We start from the raw sequence: 21,421 nt of genomic DNA on the forward strand, positions 1-21,421 counted from the left end.
CATTTTTAAGTGGTATATTTTATTTATTTATACACTACATGGTTACCTTTGGAAGTGACCTTCTATCAGGTCTAATAGAGAAGAGACAAACTGCACACTGTACTGTTCGCTCCCCCCAGATATATATGGCCAACAACAGCAGTGTTTCAAAATTAGTGCCAAATAGCTTATTTTCCTGGCCAAAGAAGATGTGAAAAAACCAGAAGGTCCCACAGTAGGATATTCAGGTGATGGAGTACGGGTGCAATCAATTCTATCAAAGTGGTTTATAAAATAACTTCAGAGGTATAATAGATATGGATTGCTGCACTCCAAAAATGCTATAGTTTAAGATCGATGACTTGCATGAAAGTTACTGGCTCAGTTTCTGAAACCATTTCTCTCATCCCACACACTTCTTGGTATCAATTAAAAAACAAACAAACAAAAAAAACAAAAAAAAAAAACCAACAAAACAAAACAAAAACAAAACAAAAAAAACAAAAAAACCCTATTTATACCAAACATACAAACCAGATCATCTTGGCAATGTTTTCAGCAAGGCATAAAGTCTATCATACTTTCTCATCTATGCCATCTGGAACATGTTAAATATATTTTATGTAGTTGCACATGGGAACTATTCACAGCAGCTGGGGACACTGTACCCACTACAGGCTGAAAGAGCAGTAAAGAGGTGGAGGACAGAAGAATATATTCAGTAGGAAAACAGGCTGAAATGCATAAAAGGGATCAGTTTCTAACAAAGAAGTAGTCACACATAAAAGAGCTGATTTATGTTGGAAACGTGTAAATGCCTCATCCTGCAGTCTATCACTAAACTAAAATTAATTAAATCATATTTTATCTGGAGTGACTTTTTAAATAAGACACTTTTTATGAGAAAAAACAAACACTCAGTTGTCAGGCCAAAATTTGTACAGCACTCCTAACTACTATTCTGGACAGGAGACTTTGGTTCAGAAATAAAAACTTATTTGCATCTCACTTAGTTGTGTTTCTATTTCATGTCAACACTTTGGTACTTTTTTTTTTTTTTTTTTTAAGTCAGTCAATGTAAAGTAATAAAAACACACTGGGGCTTTCAGTATTACTTCATCCAGCTTTAAAAATGTTTTCTATGTTCTCTACTGTAGATTTCCTGAAGTTTTTACATGTTTGACATCATCACTACACCTGCATGTGACAGAAGGGCAAAAGGAGACCTAATTGGCTCTGCTTATGGGAGGAAAGAGTTCTAAAGAAATAGTCAGAGGGCTTCACAGGTTGACAATTAAGCACAGAGAGATACAAGAAGGACTCAGTCAAAAAATGCTAAAAACTCTTGAATAAATTATTGACTTTGAGTATGTGTTACTAATCTTCCTAGCTTTGTTTGTGCTCATTAAACAAGGCACATCTCTGAGTGTATTGTTTAAAGGTTTACTAGAAATATACTGATCTGAAAGTGTACCACGTTCCTATGCAGTACAGAACGGATGAGATTTACAGTACTTGAGCTGGGTACAGTCAGGATATATCTGAGCATCAGCGTTTATACAAACAGTTTATGCACTGTCCACTGCTGCAGTGTAAATCAGACATGGAAACTACTCACACAGACACGGTTAACATCAGTATCCTCATTGATGGAACAGAAAATTGCATCACCAGGTCAAGTACTTTTGAAATCAGAGGAACCACATAGAGTAAAGTACATCTGGAACATATCATTTCAGAGGATTCAGAAATCTGTCCTCTGACATGGGCCAACCTTCCAAAATCTGCACAGATATTTAAAAATATAGAAAAGTGTCAATTTTGCAATAATTTTCATTCATTCTTATGGATGGAATTAATCACCAATTTTGGTGTATGGCTTCACAAATATTCAGTATAATAAAGACTTTTTCCTCTATTATCTAGACTGAAAAAAACTGTGACCAAAAGCAGTTACTTCTTGATGGATATTTGGAGGCCTCTATGAAAAATTCCCATCTGCCAGTGAATTTTTTAAAATGCCACTTTTGCTGTCCGCTGTGCATACCAGAAAAGGCACCAGAAGGCAAAAAAGGTTACTGCCTGGCTTTGGACATCTGAGTGGCACTCACCCTTTTCCTCCATTGCTAGTGCTGCTCAGCCCAGCCCCAGTATTTCAGCTGCACGGTGGAAGGGAAAACAGTCTTCACATGACTGTCTTGAAGCACTTTTCATGTCAAAAACCCAGAAGAGCCAAAAGCCTCAAGGCAAGAAGACAAAACTTTCTGGGGAACACCATGGGGAAACCCTGAGAACAATCCACAAACAACAAGCAACTCCCATAGGAAAACACATCACTCTGTTAATGTTGGATGGACAGGGAGATATGTAGGATGTATATAAGAAGCTGGAACTAGATGATCTCTGAGGTCTCCTCCAACCCAAGCCATTCTATGGTTCTACGACATGTCTATTTTCTATATTCCTGTTTTCCACCTCATTCCAAGGCCAAGAATGTTGATTTGGTCACAATCCCTGCAGCACACCAACATGCAGTATAATTGCTGAAGAGGAGCTGTATTCAAACTGCTCAAGAATTGTTCCTGTCTCAAGAGTTAAAGACTGACCATTCCAGCTAAAGAAAAAGAAGTAATAAAAAATAACCATTTCAAAACTACTTACATACAGAAAAGTAGAAGCCCCGCAGGTTATTCATTATTAATCCCACTTACTTTCTCATATGGTATTAGTTATGTGTTACTTGAAATTTTAGAGCAATTTTTAGTTTTAAGTAAATATCTGCTCAAATTAAAATTAAGGATTAATTTGGGGAGAGATTTTAGACTTCAAGTAAATTTTTTCCTATTAGTGCCTCATAACAAAGTAATTGTTGAATTAGTAATACATTTGTCAATCCTGGTAAGTAATTATAGGTAATACATATAAAACAAATTACTGCTTCATTTTAGAATGTAAGTAGTGAAAGTTTGGCATGAGGTTCTAATTATCTACCGAACTTGAGTCCTGCCAAAACCAGTGGGACAAATCATATCTTAACTCCTAATGCTAATGTGACCCCACTGAATATGGCTTCCCTGCATTATGGCACCAATCCTGAAAGTGTAGCACACTGTGGGATTTGTACAGGTGCAGCAGCTGGCTCGCGTTCCCAGAAAGTCAAAGGGTGAGGGTGTGAACTGCAAAATGAGAACCACTACAACAAGCCAGCTGAAAAATTCAGCTCCAGGGGCCAGACCTCTAGTGGGAATAACTAATAGCTTCTTCTCTACGCTAGGGTGAGCACGCTATGTCAAAAATAACACCCAGCACTACAAACTTAACTGAAAAGAGAGAAAAACCATAGGATGAGAAACATTCAGTTGACATGTTTTCAGACATGAAGTACAAAAGATGCTGAAAAATAAAAAGAATAGCTTGTCAGAAGGCAACCTTACTCAAATATCAAATTTTACAGAAAATGGAGTAGAAATAAATGCATAATAGGAAAATTAAGGGACATTTTCATATATTCCAACCCACACATCAAAGATAAACCATTAAACAATTTTAGTATTTTGATTTATGCACAGGTTCTTCAGGGGTCTTAATGACTTTCCTTAAGATATCTTGCATTTAACGCAATGCAATATCAGTTTCTGTGCCAGGAACCCAATTCTCTAAACACTTCTACAAATTCCAGGAAGATATTTTTCTTATGGGTTTGCCAGCATCAGCAATGTCTAAGAGCCAGGCAACAGTGGGAACCAGCTGGGCTGGGGGCTGTAAAAATACAGAAATGCAAAGACAGCACTTGCCTTGAAAAATCTGCAGTCCAAGACAAAGACTGAGGGAATTGTTAATATTCAATGAATGCATCAGGAAAAGCAAAGACAAAAGGAGGGTCTGGTTTATATTCAGCTGGGGTGAAGCAATAGATCATATGTTCAGGAACAGGGATCTGCAGCTTCTTCTCTTTCCTTAGCTGGAAGATTCTCTTCAACCAGCTCTCAGGTCACAGAAAGACCTTCCATCTCCTTCTCTATCAGACCCAAAGATTTCCTATATTTCTCAAATGTTCTTCCTCCTTCTTTTCTCTCCAACTCTGGCCTGACAGAAAAATAAGATGTTGGGTGTTGGCCATGCCCAGGAAGATGTCCTGTGCTTGCATGCAAATCCCACAAGAGAGAAAAATAATGAGCAACAATTTATGAATTAGTGTATACCACATCTCTCCCTGTCTCCATCCAGTTGTCTCTGTTAGTGTTAGAGGACACTGAAGAAGAGAAATTACAACACTTTATGATTCCCAGGAGCCCTGAACTTTGGTACATGGAACCTTGCGTGTGCCCAACATATAACAGAGCTCCCAGCTGTTGGAAATGTTATCCTGATATCTTCTGGACTGAGCTGTTGGCATGCATGCTTGAAAAAAGTTTGTCAAGTAGCAATATTAGGATTATGAGATTCAATACTAAAACAGCTACTCATATTTTCAGGAGGTTCTTTCAGTGACAACAGAAAGAGGCCATGCAAACACCAGGTTTTTTTTATGTGACAGAACAGTTAGCAATAGCACTTGCACTTCTGCAAGAAGGGCTAACGCTGGGAAACCTCCTGTCAATCCTAGGAAGCACATTTAGAAACGTAAGCAAAAGCAGAGATTATCAGGACAGGAAAAAATAAAAAATAAAAATAAAAATAAAAAAGAGGATATGTGTGGAACTGGAAGAGGAAATCAACTGCAGAAAAAATATAAGTACAGCATGTGAAGATATACTGGAATAAATGAATATAGATGCATCCAGTGAATGACATTTCAATGGAAAAGGGCTTATGCTTGGTATATGGATAAAGCAATAAGCCCATTAAGAAAATCACAGTAGATGAAAAGAAGTATTAAAGGCACAGTTTAATACAAAAGGAACTGATTTTTAAAGATAAAAAAAGAAACCATAGCCTGGTTTCTTCATGTTCAGGCTGCATAGCCATTGGATCCAACTGTACACTATACATCCTGGTACACTTGTCAGTGCACTGTCCTACTGTGACCTCACACAAATGCAAAAATACTCACGTAGTAAAGTCTGTATTTGATAAAAAACAAATAAGCTGAGAAAGGCCAATTAGCAACCTGACTAAGGAATGGGAAACTGACCCTGGAGAAACAGCTATTGGGTATGATGTGTAAGGATCAGCACCTCATGGAGCCAGCTGTGGTTTCTGGCACACTGACAGCTATCAGTAGGTGAACTGTGAAGAAAGAAGCCAGAAGGACCTCCCCATCAACGCTGATCAACAGAAAAATCTTGCTAGATGTGACAGTCTGAAGGGGCAGTCTGCACGAAAAGCCCTGAGATAACTCCCACTATTATTGATTATCCTGTAGGCACTAATATAAGTATTATGGTAAAACACACTAGAAAGCGGGTCACCAATTTATTAATACTCATATGAAGAAAACTTTCTTCACAGTGTCTGGCAAGCAAGACGACTGGTTAACCAAAAGATGAAAGCGTTGTCTTACTTGAAATTTGATACTTGAAATTTTATTCTCCCAGCAACTGGTCAGTCTTATGCACCAAGAAGTAATGACTCTCTACAGCCTCACTAGTCCTGAATTAAATACGTTGCCCTTCAATCATCTGTAGGTATGTGCACAGCAACGATGACATCATCTAACAGTATTCAGTCTAATTTATGATGTTTTGAGGGTAATAACATAAGAGCAAGGATCACACTTGATCCTTGTTGATGTTATTTAAAAGAATCTCAGACCTTTATTTTTGATATATATTGAACTTCATCTTAGTTGTCACTCAAAGCTTCTAATAAGGATTTTAAAAGTATTTCTACACTTCATCCTCATTCTTTGCCTTTCTGCAGAAAACACAGTAATTGAGAACTTCCACACAGTTTCTGGAAATATCAGAAAAAAAGTTGGTAGCAAGCTCACTGAATTGTCACAGACTCCAAGGACAATAACTACAAATCAATATGTCTTGACTGAATGCCGATTTTTAAACAGAAAAGCAACCTCTACTACTTCAGAGAGCAACAGAAGAGAGAAATCAGCCACAGCATTCTCTCAAAATAGTACAGGGTATGGGTGAAGACACATAAATGCTTCTAATGTAAGATGTTTGTAGCATGAAACACATTTAACAAACATTCAAACAGAAGCATCAAGTGAGATATTGTCACAGGAATTAAAATGAATAAACAGGGGAAACAGGTGAACATGTGCAAACATATGAAATGCACGTGAATATATGAAAACATACATTGGAGCCATCCATGTCAAAGCCCCATTATTTGACTCTACTTTGCATAAAGAAGCACAAGATTTCCCGTAATAGCGATCATCATTCACAGCCTGCCCAAACACTGGGAAACATCCAGGGAGATTATGACCTAACTATCCACATCCTGGACCAAGAATTTCCAAAAAGAAAATAATATTTTTATTTTTTTTTTAAATCTACTCACATTGTTATTTATACTGAAATATTACCCAACTCCTTTACCACTTCTGAGTTCCAAAATACACTTATCATCTTCATAGGAATATATTATTTATTTCATTTGAACAACTTTCATATACAACCTCCAACTGAGAAAGGGGTGATGAACAAAAGCATTTCAGTATGAAGTATCTAAGGAGTAGAGAGCTCCTGATGGGTTTGATTTACATCTGAAAGGATGTAGCATCAGCATTTGGAAATTGCCAAAGTCTATACTACCCTCTCCAAACTCGAATTTTGCAGCTCATAAATCTTTTGGGATAATATAACAGCTTGCTTTGCAGTGTATTCTAACCCCATATGCTAGGGGTTGGGTTTTATTAGTATTAATAGTGAATTGTAAGATTATATAAAACTTTCTGAGTACTGACCCAAATATAGAGGATATTACCTCAGAATTAAACACATCCAAAAAAAGATACAATTCCAGGATGAAAGTAGCTATTTGTACCACAAACAGTGAAAGCAGCATAAACCATAAAACCATCTGTAAACATTGGATGTCTTTGGCAGTGGCCCTACCTCACAGAAGAGAACATGACAGCGACTCTTCAGCTCAAGCTTTCATATGATGGCCTGAGCGGGATTAGCCATGATGAATGCAGTCACTGTGTGACCTGTCGAAGGCACTGAATGAAAGGAAGCAGAGCATGTGAGGAATATTTCCCCATTATCCATAATCTGTGGATTGGTCTTTTTTTTATTATTTTATTTTTACTTTTTCCTATCTACAAAATCAATGCCCTATTAGCAAACCTGAGGAGACCTGGCAGAAAGGCACACAAAACCAGCATTTACTGTTCCAATAACTGCATTACGATATAACAGAGTATAACTTTTGTACAAAGGAATAAAAATGACTGATTTTCATATTGGTGAAGATATTTTTTTCTTCCAAAATGACAGAACTGATACTTCAACCAACTTTTCAGAAGTCTTTGAAATCAGAAGCTGCCACAAACCTGCCTAAAAAGTAAGATTTTATGCTTTTCACTGAGAAAACCACATGCCAAAACACAGATGTTCATTTTTACCTTTTGATTAAATACATCACCCACCAATTCAATGCAACATATATTTTCAACTCCTGCAGCTGCTGTTTTATAGCCTTTCATTCTTTGCCACAGCTTAAAAAAATAAAAATAATTTTTAAAAAAGGCAAAAAGTGACAGGAACAACTGAGAGCCGTGAAGAAGAGGAAATGAGATCTCATTTTCTTATTGATATCCAGAACAACATAGGATAGACGTAAAAGCCCATCTTTACCATTTTCCAGATGTCTGTAGAATCTTATCAATATTCCAGCTTTTCCTTATATTGACGGGTATTTTTGTGAAATTATTCATTCAGGTTTTACTTTTTTCTAAATCATATATCAGTGAATTTTGACAGCACTTCAGCCGGGGCATGAAAAGTTAAAAAAATAACTTTAAAATTTGTGTATTGTAAGCACTGCACAATCTAATTCATAGAAAGGCTGTTGAGAGAACAGGACAGTAATGAGCGGGTGGTATTTTGCTCTCAAAGAAATGCAATTTAACTAGCTGAAATTTATTTTGGTTAACAGTCCTCATAAAAACACAATACCGTGAGATTACAGTAGCAGAAGACATGGTCAGTCCTGCTTGTCTGGTCTACTCTATGCAGAATCATGGCTCATAGTATAAGCCAACAAGGCAAACCTGATCGCAGTTATCTCCAAACATTTCCATTTACAGATTAACTTAGTGACACTTTTAGGTGGGTTTGACAGTGAAAGGTTTATGTGAACCAGCGCCATGACTGAAAAAATTATTCCTGTACGTCACTTTCCTTCCTCATATTTTGTTGAGGAAAGAGATGCGTGAAGAGCAGCACAGAGCTCTATATTAAATCCACTATATACCAAACCAGAGACTGGCAGGCAATGTAAATTTTACTTCCCTTCTTCAAGACTTCCCCTTCCCAGACATTTCCCTTTTCGTGGCTACTGAGCATCCAAAAAGTGCCCATTCAACAAATCACTTTTGCTTAACATCTCCCTTCTGCAGAAAACAGTCATTTTCTGCTTTATAGAATGTAAGTTCCACAGGTAACAACACTACAGTTGTTTCTAATTTCATAACCAAATCACTTCTTTATTTTTTCAGACCTCAAAGTACCGCAACCCTGCTATCTTACCTGTTACAGCTCTCTGCACCTTTTGGAAACACTCATTTTTGAAGTCGGACTCAATGAGTTCTTGAGGTCCCATCCATGCCCTGCTGTTCTGTGACAAGCTTAATCAAGAAGGCATTGCTCATATCAGCTTCCTATCTCAGTGGTACTTACTGTTTTTTCAAGAATTTGGGAAATTTTATTGGTTAAAAAACTGTGCTGAAATCTTCCCCTCTCCCCCAGCCCAACCCCTTAGCTTACCTATGTTGGCTAATTAGGTAATTCAATCAGCTTGAATTACAATTTGAATTTCAATTAGCTTCAATTACAGCTCCTGCTGTAAGACATTAAGCCCCTGAAAATGAAACATGTGTATGTTTATATAAACGGAAAGAGACAAACTCAATTTGATAGCAGTTTAAGGGTAATCTCATGTCTCACTCCCCACAGGGGTAACTTTAGTTTCTATTTTTTATACTTTATTCTTAGACAAAAAAAATATCAGTCAAAAATATGCTGAAGAATTTCCACAAAACAATGAGAACTGATTAAACATCAATGTTTTGAACCTGCTGAACAGCTGTAAGCACAATAGCAACTTCAATTATTATTAGTTTTGGTTTTGTTTTGTATTTGTCAGTTGCAGTTTGGGAGAGTCTCTAGCTCACATCTGCAGGAATATATATATATATATATATATATATACAAAAGAAATGGTTAGCCACAAAAAGCAGTTTTTCTCTCCTTTACATTAAAACAAACAGAAAAAGTCCAGACATAAATAAGGCTTTCAACAGTAGGTCTTGTAATTCCACAAGTTTTATAACGCAGCTGTATTTAATTAACACTGGGCCACCACACCCTCCAGATGGGAGATTTTGAGGACCATTAAAATCCAGCCTGGCACCTTGACTAAGGTCTGTGTTTCTAAGAATGATGGTTGGTTGCTAGACTCTACAATAGAGCCTGTTCTGGGTGTAATCTGAATCCTTTGATGTTTTTCTGATGGAGGTAGGAACGTGAGTTTTCTCGTGAAACATCACGTTGTTCACGGATAAACCTGTGAGGTCTAGAACAAGCAAGAAATTCTTGGCACTTGCTGCTTGGCCATGAGTGGCACTGCCAACAAACTATAGGGAAACAATCCATGATCAAGTCACATTCTGTTCGCTCTAAAGGATGAGATAAAATCATTCTCTTACATTTCAATATTCTTAATTTGTATGCCAAAATGATTTTATCCGGCTATGTGAAGTTTCTTGGCCATGATAATTTTACAGGTAAAGTGACTCTCGAACCAAAAAATGCATGAACTGTTAGCAGTTCTTATCACTGTGTCCTTTTTCCTGGGGGCTGGCTGACTTCTCTGAAATATCCGACTCTATACATAATAGACTATATACATAATAACTGATCGGGCTCTTAAATTAACGTACGCTGAGTTACATTACTCATCATATCCTTTAGAAAAGGACTGAAGTTCTGTTATTATTAAGAATGGCCTTTTTCCTCTTTTAAGAAGTACAGAAATAAACTGAGGATACATCACACAAAGCTTGAGCAAGTTCTCATCAAACACTTGTGCATTAGAGAACACATCGATATTCAGTTCCTGCAGTTTTAAAATAGGCATTTGATATCACTGTACTTGGAAATGAAGTCCATTCTCTGGTCACTGGACTTTGAAAAATAGTACTCTACTTTCCTTATTTCTAGACACAAAATTACAGTTTTGTCATAAATCCCTTTATTAAAATTTTCATTGATGCCTTTGAAGGTCTTGATAGATATAGTCTATAATAATTACTTGTTACAGCTCTGAAATCCAGTTTATTGATTCTATAAATTTCTAAAAGAACATGGCATGATAGAACTCAGTAGTAAGCATCATATGTATGGATGGAAATGGTGCAATGATCTAGGTATCAGGAAAATGATAGACATCTAATGAAACAAAAGAGTAATGTTTAAGACTGAACTAAAACGTTCCTTTCTGAACTCACCTAGCAAGTTCTCTTCCTTCTGTAGATTTGAAAGGTATTTTTCCTTCCACTATGAGTGCTAAGGAATTTTACTTATTTATTTTGCCCTGTGTTAAATGCAAGCATGACAGATGTGCTGCACATTGTTTACGCAAAAGTGGTAAGGTACAGTGCCTCCTCACATCCTCTGTGGTTGTGAGGAGGCACTGTAGATGTATATCTGGCAGAAATTGAGGGAAATTGTAAGGCATCTTCCATTTAGAAGTGGACTCAAAGCATACAAGTTCATTCAGCATTTGACCCATATTTTGGGATGCATCCTAACACACTGACACAGGAGAGCCCACCAAAGCACTGTAAGTCCAAGCCTGTGAAGAAAACTTTTTCTCTGCAGATGTCTCCATGCTATATTATGTGAATGACATCCTTTTCTTTGTATCGTGGTAATTTATCTTATACCACAGATTTCATGCAACTGCTCAGTAAACCCAGTCCATTCTTCTGATGTTAACCTTGAGTCAAGACCTGCCTTTTGTCCTGAGCAACCATCAGTCTACATTGCCACCCACAGTCAGCTCACCTTGTATCTGGGACATCCAGCTAGGGACTCACTTGTGGCAGAGCTGCATGGGTCAGCAGCTGTCATCACCTCAACTCAGATTTGCCATTCCCTTCCCAGGTGAGGCTCACAGCACACTGCCAACACAGAGCATCATGAGGCATGGCAGGTTCAAGCCCAAAGGTTTGGATCCAGGAACAAAAACCTGTTCTAGCTTACAGTGTAAATACATACAAAGCCTCACAGCATCATCCTAGCAAATCAGAGTTTCTAGAAAATACTCAAAATGAAGAAAAAACAATAGGTAAAGATATTAACAGCCTATTTCCAAAGATTTATCTCAATTTGAAGTGAAATTATTTTCAGTGGAAAGTATTTTTCTAAACAGTGTTCAATGCACAAATATATGGTTTCCTGTTCCTGCACAGTAACTCCAAAAGAATGCCTCCTGAAATATTTATGAGAGTGATTTGGATGATCTGCAAGAGAGCTTTTCAACATGATGTCCTGTATCAGCAAAGAGATGCTGGTTGCTATAGCACTACAGCATTGGTCTTAATACTCACTACTACAACAAAACACTGCAGATGATCCAAAACAATCCCAAAATAGTAGTATTGGTGTGTAAGGCCTATCCCTGCAAAAGGACATACAGCTCTGAAACCAACCATGTGAACAGCCTGCTTATGACTTTTCTGGTCTTCAAAACCTTTCTCAACATGTAAACAGACTTGCCAGTAATTTGGGATTTAAAAGCAGCTTCCATTGCATTCTAATAAGATTTTCATAGGAGGCCCAAGCATATAATTAGTTGATAAACAACAGAACAGCTACTTACAAAAACATACAAGGCTCCTTTTCACACACTGGCTTCTTAATTTACCAAGAGAATTGACCATGAATACAAATAAACAAGAACTACCCTTCTTCTTTGCCTTCCCCTACTGTGTTATGTTTTATTGTGTGCCTCAAAGCTGGCCTTAATCCTCCCACTTTTTTTTTTTTTTTTCTTTTCTTTTTTTTGACATGGCAAAGAAAACTGCCCAAGTCAGCATCACAGCATTAGCAAGTCCACTGGGTGCTTCCCTTGGTGGAACATTAGCGCACATTTGGAAGCACACTAGTTTCAGAAACAATCTACATGCTGCACCCAGTGGCTTCCCAACAATTCTCTTCAACGCAGATCTGACTGTCAAAAACACAAACTCTGTCTGGCAGTAAGAAGGATGACCCCTGCGTCACATAAATTTTTCTGCTTCAGTCCAAACCTTTCCTAAAACTTCAGCCAAAGCTTCAGTCTGTACTGATTTTTTTTTTTTTTAATTTTATTTTACTCTGGAATTGTCTGATTTTACTGACACTTGTCACAATGTACAACCTCAGAGCATACCGCATGATTCTTCTTCCCCTACATCAGGAATACAAAGAGGAGAATTATAAACTCTAAGAAAGTATCCAGAAATCAGTGTCAGACAAAAACCCAAACAAATAGCCTTTTTCAACTCATGTCACATTCAGGGTAAATAGTTTCACGTCAGGAAAAGAGTGAATTTGTATGTACGTAACCTGGAGTACAGGATTTATTTATTTATTTATTTTAAAAAAAAACAATCTTAAAGGAAAGTATGATATACTAAAATCGTTCCTGCGTGATTATATACATCATGCAGAAGGTATTATATGTCAGCACTGAAAAAAATATATATATGTTTAGAATATTGCTGGATTTTCACATGGCAGCCTGTGAGTCTAGAAATAAAGATGCAGTCAGTACAATGAATAGCAACTTTCTGAACTGTTATGCACTAACACTCCTTAGGAAATTAAGCAGGACTTATCATACATGCCTAAGAAGCAATTACAGAAGCTTCTGTTTCCTCAGTCATAAATTTCCTGGCTGCATAAAGTAACACCAGAAGTGTTGAAGCAATGTTGACATTCAGTGTGTACTGGATTAAAGTGAAATTGACTTTTATGTGCAGAATAAACTATTGTAGCTTTTTAATTTCTCTTTGGTCATGAAAAAAATAAAAAATAAAAAATCTCACAGTAAAACTTTTTTGTGATAAAAAGTTTGTCTTAGGGTGTGTTCCACATGATCTACTGCATGATGCTATAAATTCTTGACTCTTGGTAAGACTGAAGCAACAGTCAGAAAAGGTTATTGGTAATACTGTACAACTACATACATTTCCAGGATCTTGTATAATCACTGAATCATAGAATCACAAGGCAGGAAAGGACCTACAAGATCATCTAATCCAACCATCCTCCCACTATCGTTGCTATGACAAGCCTCTAAAATGTATCTTGTAGCTCCTCATCCAGACGCCTCTTGAACACTGCCAGGAATGGCTAATCCACCACCTCCCTGAGCAGCCATTCCAGTGCCTGACCACTCTCTGAGAGAAAAAGTTTTTCCTTATGTCTAATCTAAACCTCCTCTGGTATAACTTGCAGCCATGTCCTTGGGTCCTGTTTGCTGCCTGGGAGAAGAGGCCAAGCCCCTCCTTATCACAACTTCCCTTCAGGAAGTCGTAGAGTGCAATGAGGTCTCCCCTGAGCCTCCTCTTCTCCACACTGAACAATCCCAGCAGGGTCCCAGTGCAGGACCCAGCACTTAGCTTTGTTGAACCTCATCCCATTCACCTCAGCCCAGTGATCCAGCCTATCCAGATCCCTCTAAAGGGCCCTTCCTACCCTCGGGCAGATTGGCACCACCTCCCAACTAGGTGTCATCTGCAAACTTAATGAGGGTACACTCAATCCCCTCATCCAGGTCATCAATGAAGATGTTAAACAAGATGGGCCCCAGTACCGACCTCTGGTGGACACCACTTGTAACAGGTCGCCAGCTAGACTTAACTCCATTAACCACTACCTGTTGGGCACAGCCCTCTAGCCAGTTCCTTGTCAAAAGAAGGTACAGCTGTCCAGGCCACAGGTAGTCAGTTTCCCCGGGAGAATACTGTGAGAGACCACATCAAAGGCTTTGCTGAATTTTAGGTAGACAACATCAACAGCCTTTTCCTTGACTATCGGACTGGTCACCAGTCGTAGGAGATGAAGTTGATCAAGCATGATCTGCCCTTCTGGCTGGGCCAGAACCCATCTGAACCCATTCTGGCTGGGCCTGATACCCTGGATGCCCCATCTGTGCCATGTGATCTCACCCAAGATGACTTGCTCCATAACTTTCCCTGGCACTGAGGTCAGGCTGACAGGCCTGTAGTTCCCCGGATCATCCTTTTGGTCCTTCTTGTAGATGGAAGTCACATCAGCAAGCTTCCAATCCTCCGGGACCTCTCCAGATCACCAGGAGCACTGGTAGCTGGTGGAGAAGTCCTTTCTTATATGTGTTTACATGCTAAACCAAAGCAAGGATTTTTCAATCCACACAGCACCAGGCAGAGGGAAGTATCTCAAAGAATCGACATATTGCTTGGGCTAAGAAGGACAAACCCATAGATTAACAGTTAGTAAAGAACAGTAGCTTTCACAGTTCCCTTTCATTTCTTAAAAGAAATTATATTAACTGGTCATCTGGGAGCGTTTTCAGCTTATCTTGTTGAAAGAAAAGAATTTCTCATTGCCTGAAAAATCTAATGTCAACATTCAAGACTGCATCTTTTTTTCTACCAGCAAAGAAAACCTCCAGTTTTCTCTTCCTGCCCCTCATGCCCCACAAAAACACAATCTAGCAACTTCTCAGGATACAGAAAAAATGAAATCTCACTAGGTACCTGGTACTCACTCCTGGGAAAGATCAACTGCAATCCTGGGTTTCAGCTTTCAGTAAGAAACCTAATTTGTTTGTACTGGATATCTCTGCTTTCTAACATAACCAAAGGCTCCAAGGGACACACTGGTAATAATGCAAACACAGGATGGACATTTGGCCAATACATCATTTAAATATATATAAAGCAGAAAGTTATTACAATTCCAAAAAGGTGACATGCATATGTTTGATATGTTGGGGATGGGGAATAATCTGAATTTAGTTCCCATAGTCTAATAGGGAAGCTATCTAGTAAAGCTTTAATTCTATTTCAGTCTATTCTCCTTTTTATTACATGTAACAATTCAGTAGATAAAACTTCTGAACTGTACGCAGTTTTAAAAAATAGTTTCTAGTTATTAGAGATCCAGTAGTTCTATTATTTGATGTAAAATAAAAATATCCAGAATTGCTGTGAATGACCACTTTGATATTCTAACAAACACTGAATCCAAAATTAACGTTGATTAAAAATACATCATATAAAAAACACTATTTTTAATTGTATTTCTAAGGACTGGTGTTTTAAGTAGTAAAAAACAACAACAACTGAAAGTTTAAAGTAATCATCATAGAAAACATTGCTGTTACTGGTGGAAATGTCATTTTAAAAATTGTTTAAATATAGTCTTAAGAAAGTATTATAGCATGCTTACTGAAGAATGAGACTCTATGTTACCTTGTAACCTAATTTTTCACTTCCCATCTCACAGATTCTGTATGCAGCTGATATTGCTTAATCTAACTATTAGGAATTTATTCCATCAGGAGTAAAAGTTTAATTAATGAAATCTACGTCTTATAGCATGAGTACTACTAAATCTCAAATCTGATTCTGGATAGGGGAATATCACTGAAACAAAACTGATTAAATTGCTCTCAGTTGCTTAAGTTTACCACAGCTCACACTTGTATTTATTGTTTTCCTTCTCTACTATATGAACTCTGATTATTTTGAAACACTCTATTTAGGAGGTATTTAATATTAGTTCTAATCAATCCATCTATAACTAACTAGAAATGTTTTACTAAGATAAAGAGGACTCCTAGGAGCAATTAGTGCTAAGTAATATTCAGAAGATCCTGAAAAAAAAAACACAAACTAAACAAAATAAATAAATAAATAAATAACCCCCCCCCAACCCCAACCCCATGGTTAGCTGAACATTTTTAAACACCTCTATCAACCCATCAGTACACATCCACTCGTTATGTTATCAGCTTACAGATGTTTCTGGAGCCAGCCTGAAAGAGAAGGTGTAGACACTAAATGAATGATGGATGAAAAAATGAGAAGAAACCAAACATTCCAAGACTCACTTATTCTAAACACTATCAGTTCATTTTTAATAACTCCAAGATAAGAGCACAATGCTTAACAGTCTATCAAAAATTCTACTTTCTACTTTGCTCTTATAATATATGTATATATAACCATAAATCCTTCATGGTGGCATTTGCAGGTGTTCCCTTAATGAGGGATGATGAACAAATCGGAAGACAGAATTCAGAAGAGTCTTGTTAAACAAAAGCATCCTGGAAAAATGTGGGTAAGCACACATATACGAAGGGCTTATGTGAATATGAGATAAGGAAAAAATATATATATCTGCTTTGCAGAAAATGATTTTTCCATTACAATTAATTAAAAATAAAGTGTGAGACACCACCAATTGCAAATAAATAAATGAATAAGTACCATGTAGTAACACATAAACAAGAAGCTTCAGTTGTATGCAAGTGGGCAATTGTTATATTCATCATGTACTCTGTGAAATTACTGCCTTTTTTTGGGCACTGGACCTCAAGAAGTACATGGATCACTTGGAGCGAACAGAGGTAGACCAGCAAGTAAACATGACCTATGAAGAAAGTTTGGAGGGACTGAAGTTCTATAAAAAGAAGAGAATGAAAGGACTATATATGACAGACATGAGTGTAGTATTCAAGAACTTAACAGGAACCATAAAAGAAATAGAAATTTATCCTCCATTTCTACAGTACATTGAAGGTGACGGATAAGATATTTTTACTAAGGGAGTAACAAATTCCATTATGATAAGGATCAGAAGAGACTATATAATATTTCCAGAAGGGCATACAGGGCTTAGGAACTAAACAAACAGCTATAAAAACTGTTTCATAACAGTTGATCCTGATCTGGATAGGGAAACAGAAAACTCCAGTCTTCTAGTCCACACTTCTGCACTTCTTATTGAGTGAAAATAGTTAAATAAACATTAACAGCTAACTCTAACAGGCAGAGATCATAACATTACACAGACTCTATGGGCATGGTGCTGTCATTTCTCCAGCTATGGCTTAGCACACTGCTGTAGTCAATTTTGCAGAGCATTATTCATATAGCTAGGGAACAGGAAATATAGTAGGGCTGTTGTCACCAAATAATTACAAGCAGAAACTCTACCAAGTACTTTCCGAAGTGGGTGTTTTTTTCTTTTCCTCACATTCACAGTACCACATATTCTCTGGTGCCACTTAACAATAATAATTTATGTTATCAATTGATCTAACAAAGGACTTGGTATTTTCTGTCTCTTTCATCCACAACATCCCTTATATCTTCTTCATCTTCCTCTGCTCCCGGCAGGTCCAGTACCATGTTCCCTTCTTCATTGGCTTCATCTGAAGCTGACCGACTACAGCCATAACACTAAATAAAATGGTGCCAGTTCACTCTGCACACATATCGAGGCACTGAAATTCAACTGATTTTTTTGTATGGCTAGACTGTTAAAACAGCCTCTTGAACAACTTCTGTCAGACAGTTTTTCCCTCAAACAAGTCAGTCAATGTTTGGGAGTTTACATGTGACAAGTACCACTCCCAGCAGGGTAGGATGGGGGTCATTTCATGCTAACTGGACTCAGTGCTGGAGATCAGCCTGTGGCACCTTCATTTTACTACTACATCCACACTCACTGTCCTATGAGGTTGCATGTAAGGAAATAATTATTATAGCATCTAGAAGAGAAGCTGTTGAGTTTAGCAATATTAATTGCAGACAGAAATAGTATGTCCTCTCTTTCCTTCCCGCAGAAGTGGACTCTTGAGAATAAAGTAATCATTTAAGTGGGATTCCACTGTACAACCCAGTTCCCACTGCAGGACAAAGAAAAAGTGATGTGGCTACATCCCCATTTTGGATGATTAGGAACTCTCTACCCATACAAACAGCTTCTAACACTGATACAATTCACTATAATTTAAATAGAAAGCATGTATTTTTGCTATAAGAAGTTTAGATATGAGAAGTAGTCAACTCATCTGATTCACTCTATCAATACTAGGCATTTCTGGAAAAAAAGAAAATATGCTTTTTGATTCTGAAGGTCTGACGTGAACTGACAAAGCCTGCAGTCTTCCTGTTACGACTGATATAAACACGGTCATGCCTTTTTTATCAAGAAAGGTTTTCAGCTAAAAGCAAAATTGTAATGCACACTCCAAGTTTCCTTTGGATTTTGTCGCGTTAAGTGAAATACTTTACTTCGCAAAATGCTTCTTGTGTTTAATTGTAGCAGAACTGTTTACCCAAATGGCAGCAGCCTACACTGGGATAAGTTAAATGGACATTTATCAAAGGCATGTTGACAGTTTTAAATGTTAATCATAAGCATTGCAAGACAAGTACGAATAGCTTCTACCTGGAGGTTACATATCCAATTCAGTGCATAGATACTGTAATTAACTTCTACACAGTAAAGTACATTTGCTTCTGAATTATTGAAGAGCATTTCCTGAGAGAGGAAGATGTAAAACATCATGCAATATATTTATAAGTAGAGTTTACATATAAATAAAAACTGAAAATTCTTCTGCCTATATAACACAGGCAAGAAAAATGAAATACTGTTTAAAAATATAAATCTCGAGGTCAAGATTTAACTTTTAATTTACCAAACAGCTTAACAGAGTTCCACCAAACAGAGGCATAATATATGGGCAGAGGTTTTTTTATTACTATATTTCATTTTATTTTAGTACAGTGAATTATTAAATAATAAGGCTACAGTTCAGCTACCTCAAGTTCTGAGGGAATTTTGAGAAAGCCTAAAAGTAATCATTGCGAAACTAAAACAGAACATTTATCTAGTGGGAACAGAGTTAACACACTTGATTTCTTAAACCACTCTAGAATTTTTGCCCTAGTCACAGAAATTAATAAGGAAACAAACTAAGAAAAAGGAAGAAAAATTCATAAAAGCACGATGATAAGTGTCTTCCCATCAACCCTTCACCCCTCAAACCACTGAAGCATCTGGGCACTTAAAATGCTAATAAAAGCTAAAAGCTTTTACTCACAGTTAAAACCAGGTTCAATAGTTCTTCCAGCTTCAAGACTGTTTATTGTAATCTGAAAGATGATGTGCAGCAGCAGAAATGATAGACTGGTGAAACACAGAGATTTTAATAATCGTCCTGTATGCCCTAGAAGAAAAAATACATATATATATGTAGTTATTGATGCTGTAGATGAATTTCTAAGCATTGTTTAAAGGTTTTCAGTAAAAAAAAACACAAAACAACACCAACAGTGGATAATGCCATATCTAAAAGCAGACTTACATAAATGTGCCCTTCGGTATTCTTTAACTACAAAACTCACTGATTACTGTTGCTGATATTTCCTTCTGCTCTTCTATCAAAATAGTTTATTTTGTCTTCAAATAGCAATTTTACACTACAAATAATATCATTATGCTCCATGTTACCTGATACAAAGTATGTACAATACTTCTACTATTGAGAAAAATAAAAAAGCTATTAATCTAATTACACTTTCCAAAACAAATGGCGTGGAAAGAGGAATAACAACATGGGAACCTCATTTTGGCTCAGAAATAGAGACAAATTTTCAAGTGAATGCTTTGCTTTGTGTAGACTGCCCTCTTTCTCTTCCTGCAGTAGATTTTTTGAAAATTATTTGCAGTACACACTGAAGAATGCTGTGCCAAATACACTTGGTTTTAGCTCCTCTATGATTTACTGGATATCGATAGCCAAAAGCCAATATCAAGTGCTTGATGAAGACTTTGAAAATGCCTTACAAATCCTCTAGGAAACACTCAGCTTTATCACAGGCAGCCAAATTTGCAAAGGATGAATAAAGTAAACCATTAGTATTTCAGAAAATATGCAGCATTAACAGTAAGTTGTATTGCTGATAAAAGACAACATTACAAAACACCCTACTTGACCTATTCACAACAAAATTCTATTTCTTAAGTACCTTATACCTAGATTTTATCCCACCTACATCATGCATTTGAGGGTTATTTTATAAATTTACAGATTGAAAAGGGTAAACTGCTCAAATTCTTACAAGGGTTTATAAACAAAACCACGGCAACGGAGGGCACAACTAGGTGATTATACTTGGGAAATGTTTACCCTACACGCATCCTGTTTCTTTTATACTTACGTTGTGTGAGTTTATAGCTAGCAGCTTCTAGAAAGAAGGTGATGACCAAGACTGACCTTTGCTTTGGTTCCAATTGGATTACTGAGCTGATAAGTTCACTGCTGCATGACAGGGAGTCAATTGTGTTGTACTGTATTTTTTTTATTTGCTTCCACTTTCTCACTGCTCTTGCCTGTTACTAATAGGCAATAAATTACTTTAATCTCTCTATGATGAGTCTGTTTTGCCCATTATAGTAATTGGTGAGTGAACTCCTTGCCCTCATCTCAGCAACTGAGCCCCTTTCCTGTCATATTTCCTTTGAGCAGGGCAGTGAGTGAGCGGTGTGGCCATCAGGGCAAAACATCTCAGGCATATCATCAATGGCCAAAACCACAGTTTAAAAGTAAAGAATCAGATAAATGTGATTTTGTCGCTATAGAAAAATTTGTAATTCATTGCACTACATCAGACTCAAACTTTTGTTATGTTTGCTATCTTGACAATGCAAATTTTTATTACCAAATGCCTGTGATGATCTTGCTTAAAATAAATAAATAAATAAATAAAAAGCTTGAATAATTCAAACAAAATGAAAAATGGAAACAGCAAGCTTAAGTATGAAATCCTGAAGTCTGAAAAGGAAGTTCTATTCACTAAGTATGTGGCTTGCATGACCTATTCACTGGTTTCCAGTGATCGGAGTACTGGTCAGACATCAGAGTTCTCAGAAATGAGACAATCCAGGCTGCAGAGCATTTCAGAACAGAGTAAAGTTTAAATTCTTCATGTCAGAGGTCATTTTTTGTTCCATGTGTACAGACGTTGGCCTGAGAGCCTGGCTTAAAACAAGAATATCCAAACAGTATGAATGAATAAGTAACAAAATATCTCCTATATTCAAGGTCATGAAGGGAGAATATATAACAAGCTGCATGTTATTACATCAGTTTTTAAGTGTGCTGTCATATGTGATGAAATACAATGACTGGCAAGTCTCAATATTTGGTAGTTTTTACTGCATTACCAGATCCCAGGCTGCATAATCTGAATATGTAT

The 21,421-nt window shown here is 37.1% G+C and overlaps 1 protein-coding gene across 13 annotated transcripts in view; it reads right to left on the bottom strand.

The window, feature by feature from the left end:
- The window catches only part of PIEZO2 (piezo type mechanosensitive ion channel component 2), a 273,894-nt gene that overhangs the window by 158,353 nt on the left and 94,120 nt on the right, over positions 1-21,421 (bottom strand). For all 13 annotated transcript variants that reach the window (XR_014942627.1, XM_085537509.1, XM_032442626.2 and 10 more), the window contains exon 3: positions 19,264-19,389. Coding sequence is in view for 12 of the 13 variants with exons in the window: in XM_085537509.1 (XP_085393635.1) it covers positions 19,264-19,389 (126 nt within the window). In the remaining variant the exon portion in view is untranslated. The remainder of the gene's footprint in view (positions 1-19,263; positions 19,390-21,421) is intronic.

Source organism: Coturnix japonica, chromosome 2 (genome assembly GCF_054131305.1).
Source record: "Coturnix japonica strain WE chromosome 2, WE-NBRP24, whole genome shotgun sequence".
In the NCBI taxonomy this organism is placed as follows: Eukaryota; Metazoa; Chordata; class Aves; order Galliformes; family Phasianidae; genus Coturnix; species Coturnix japonica.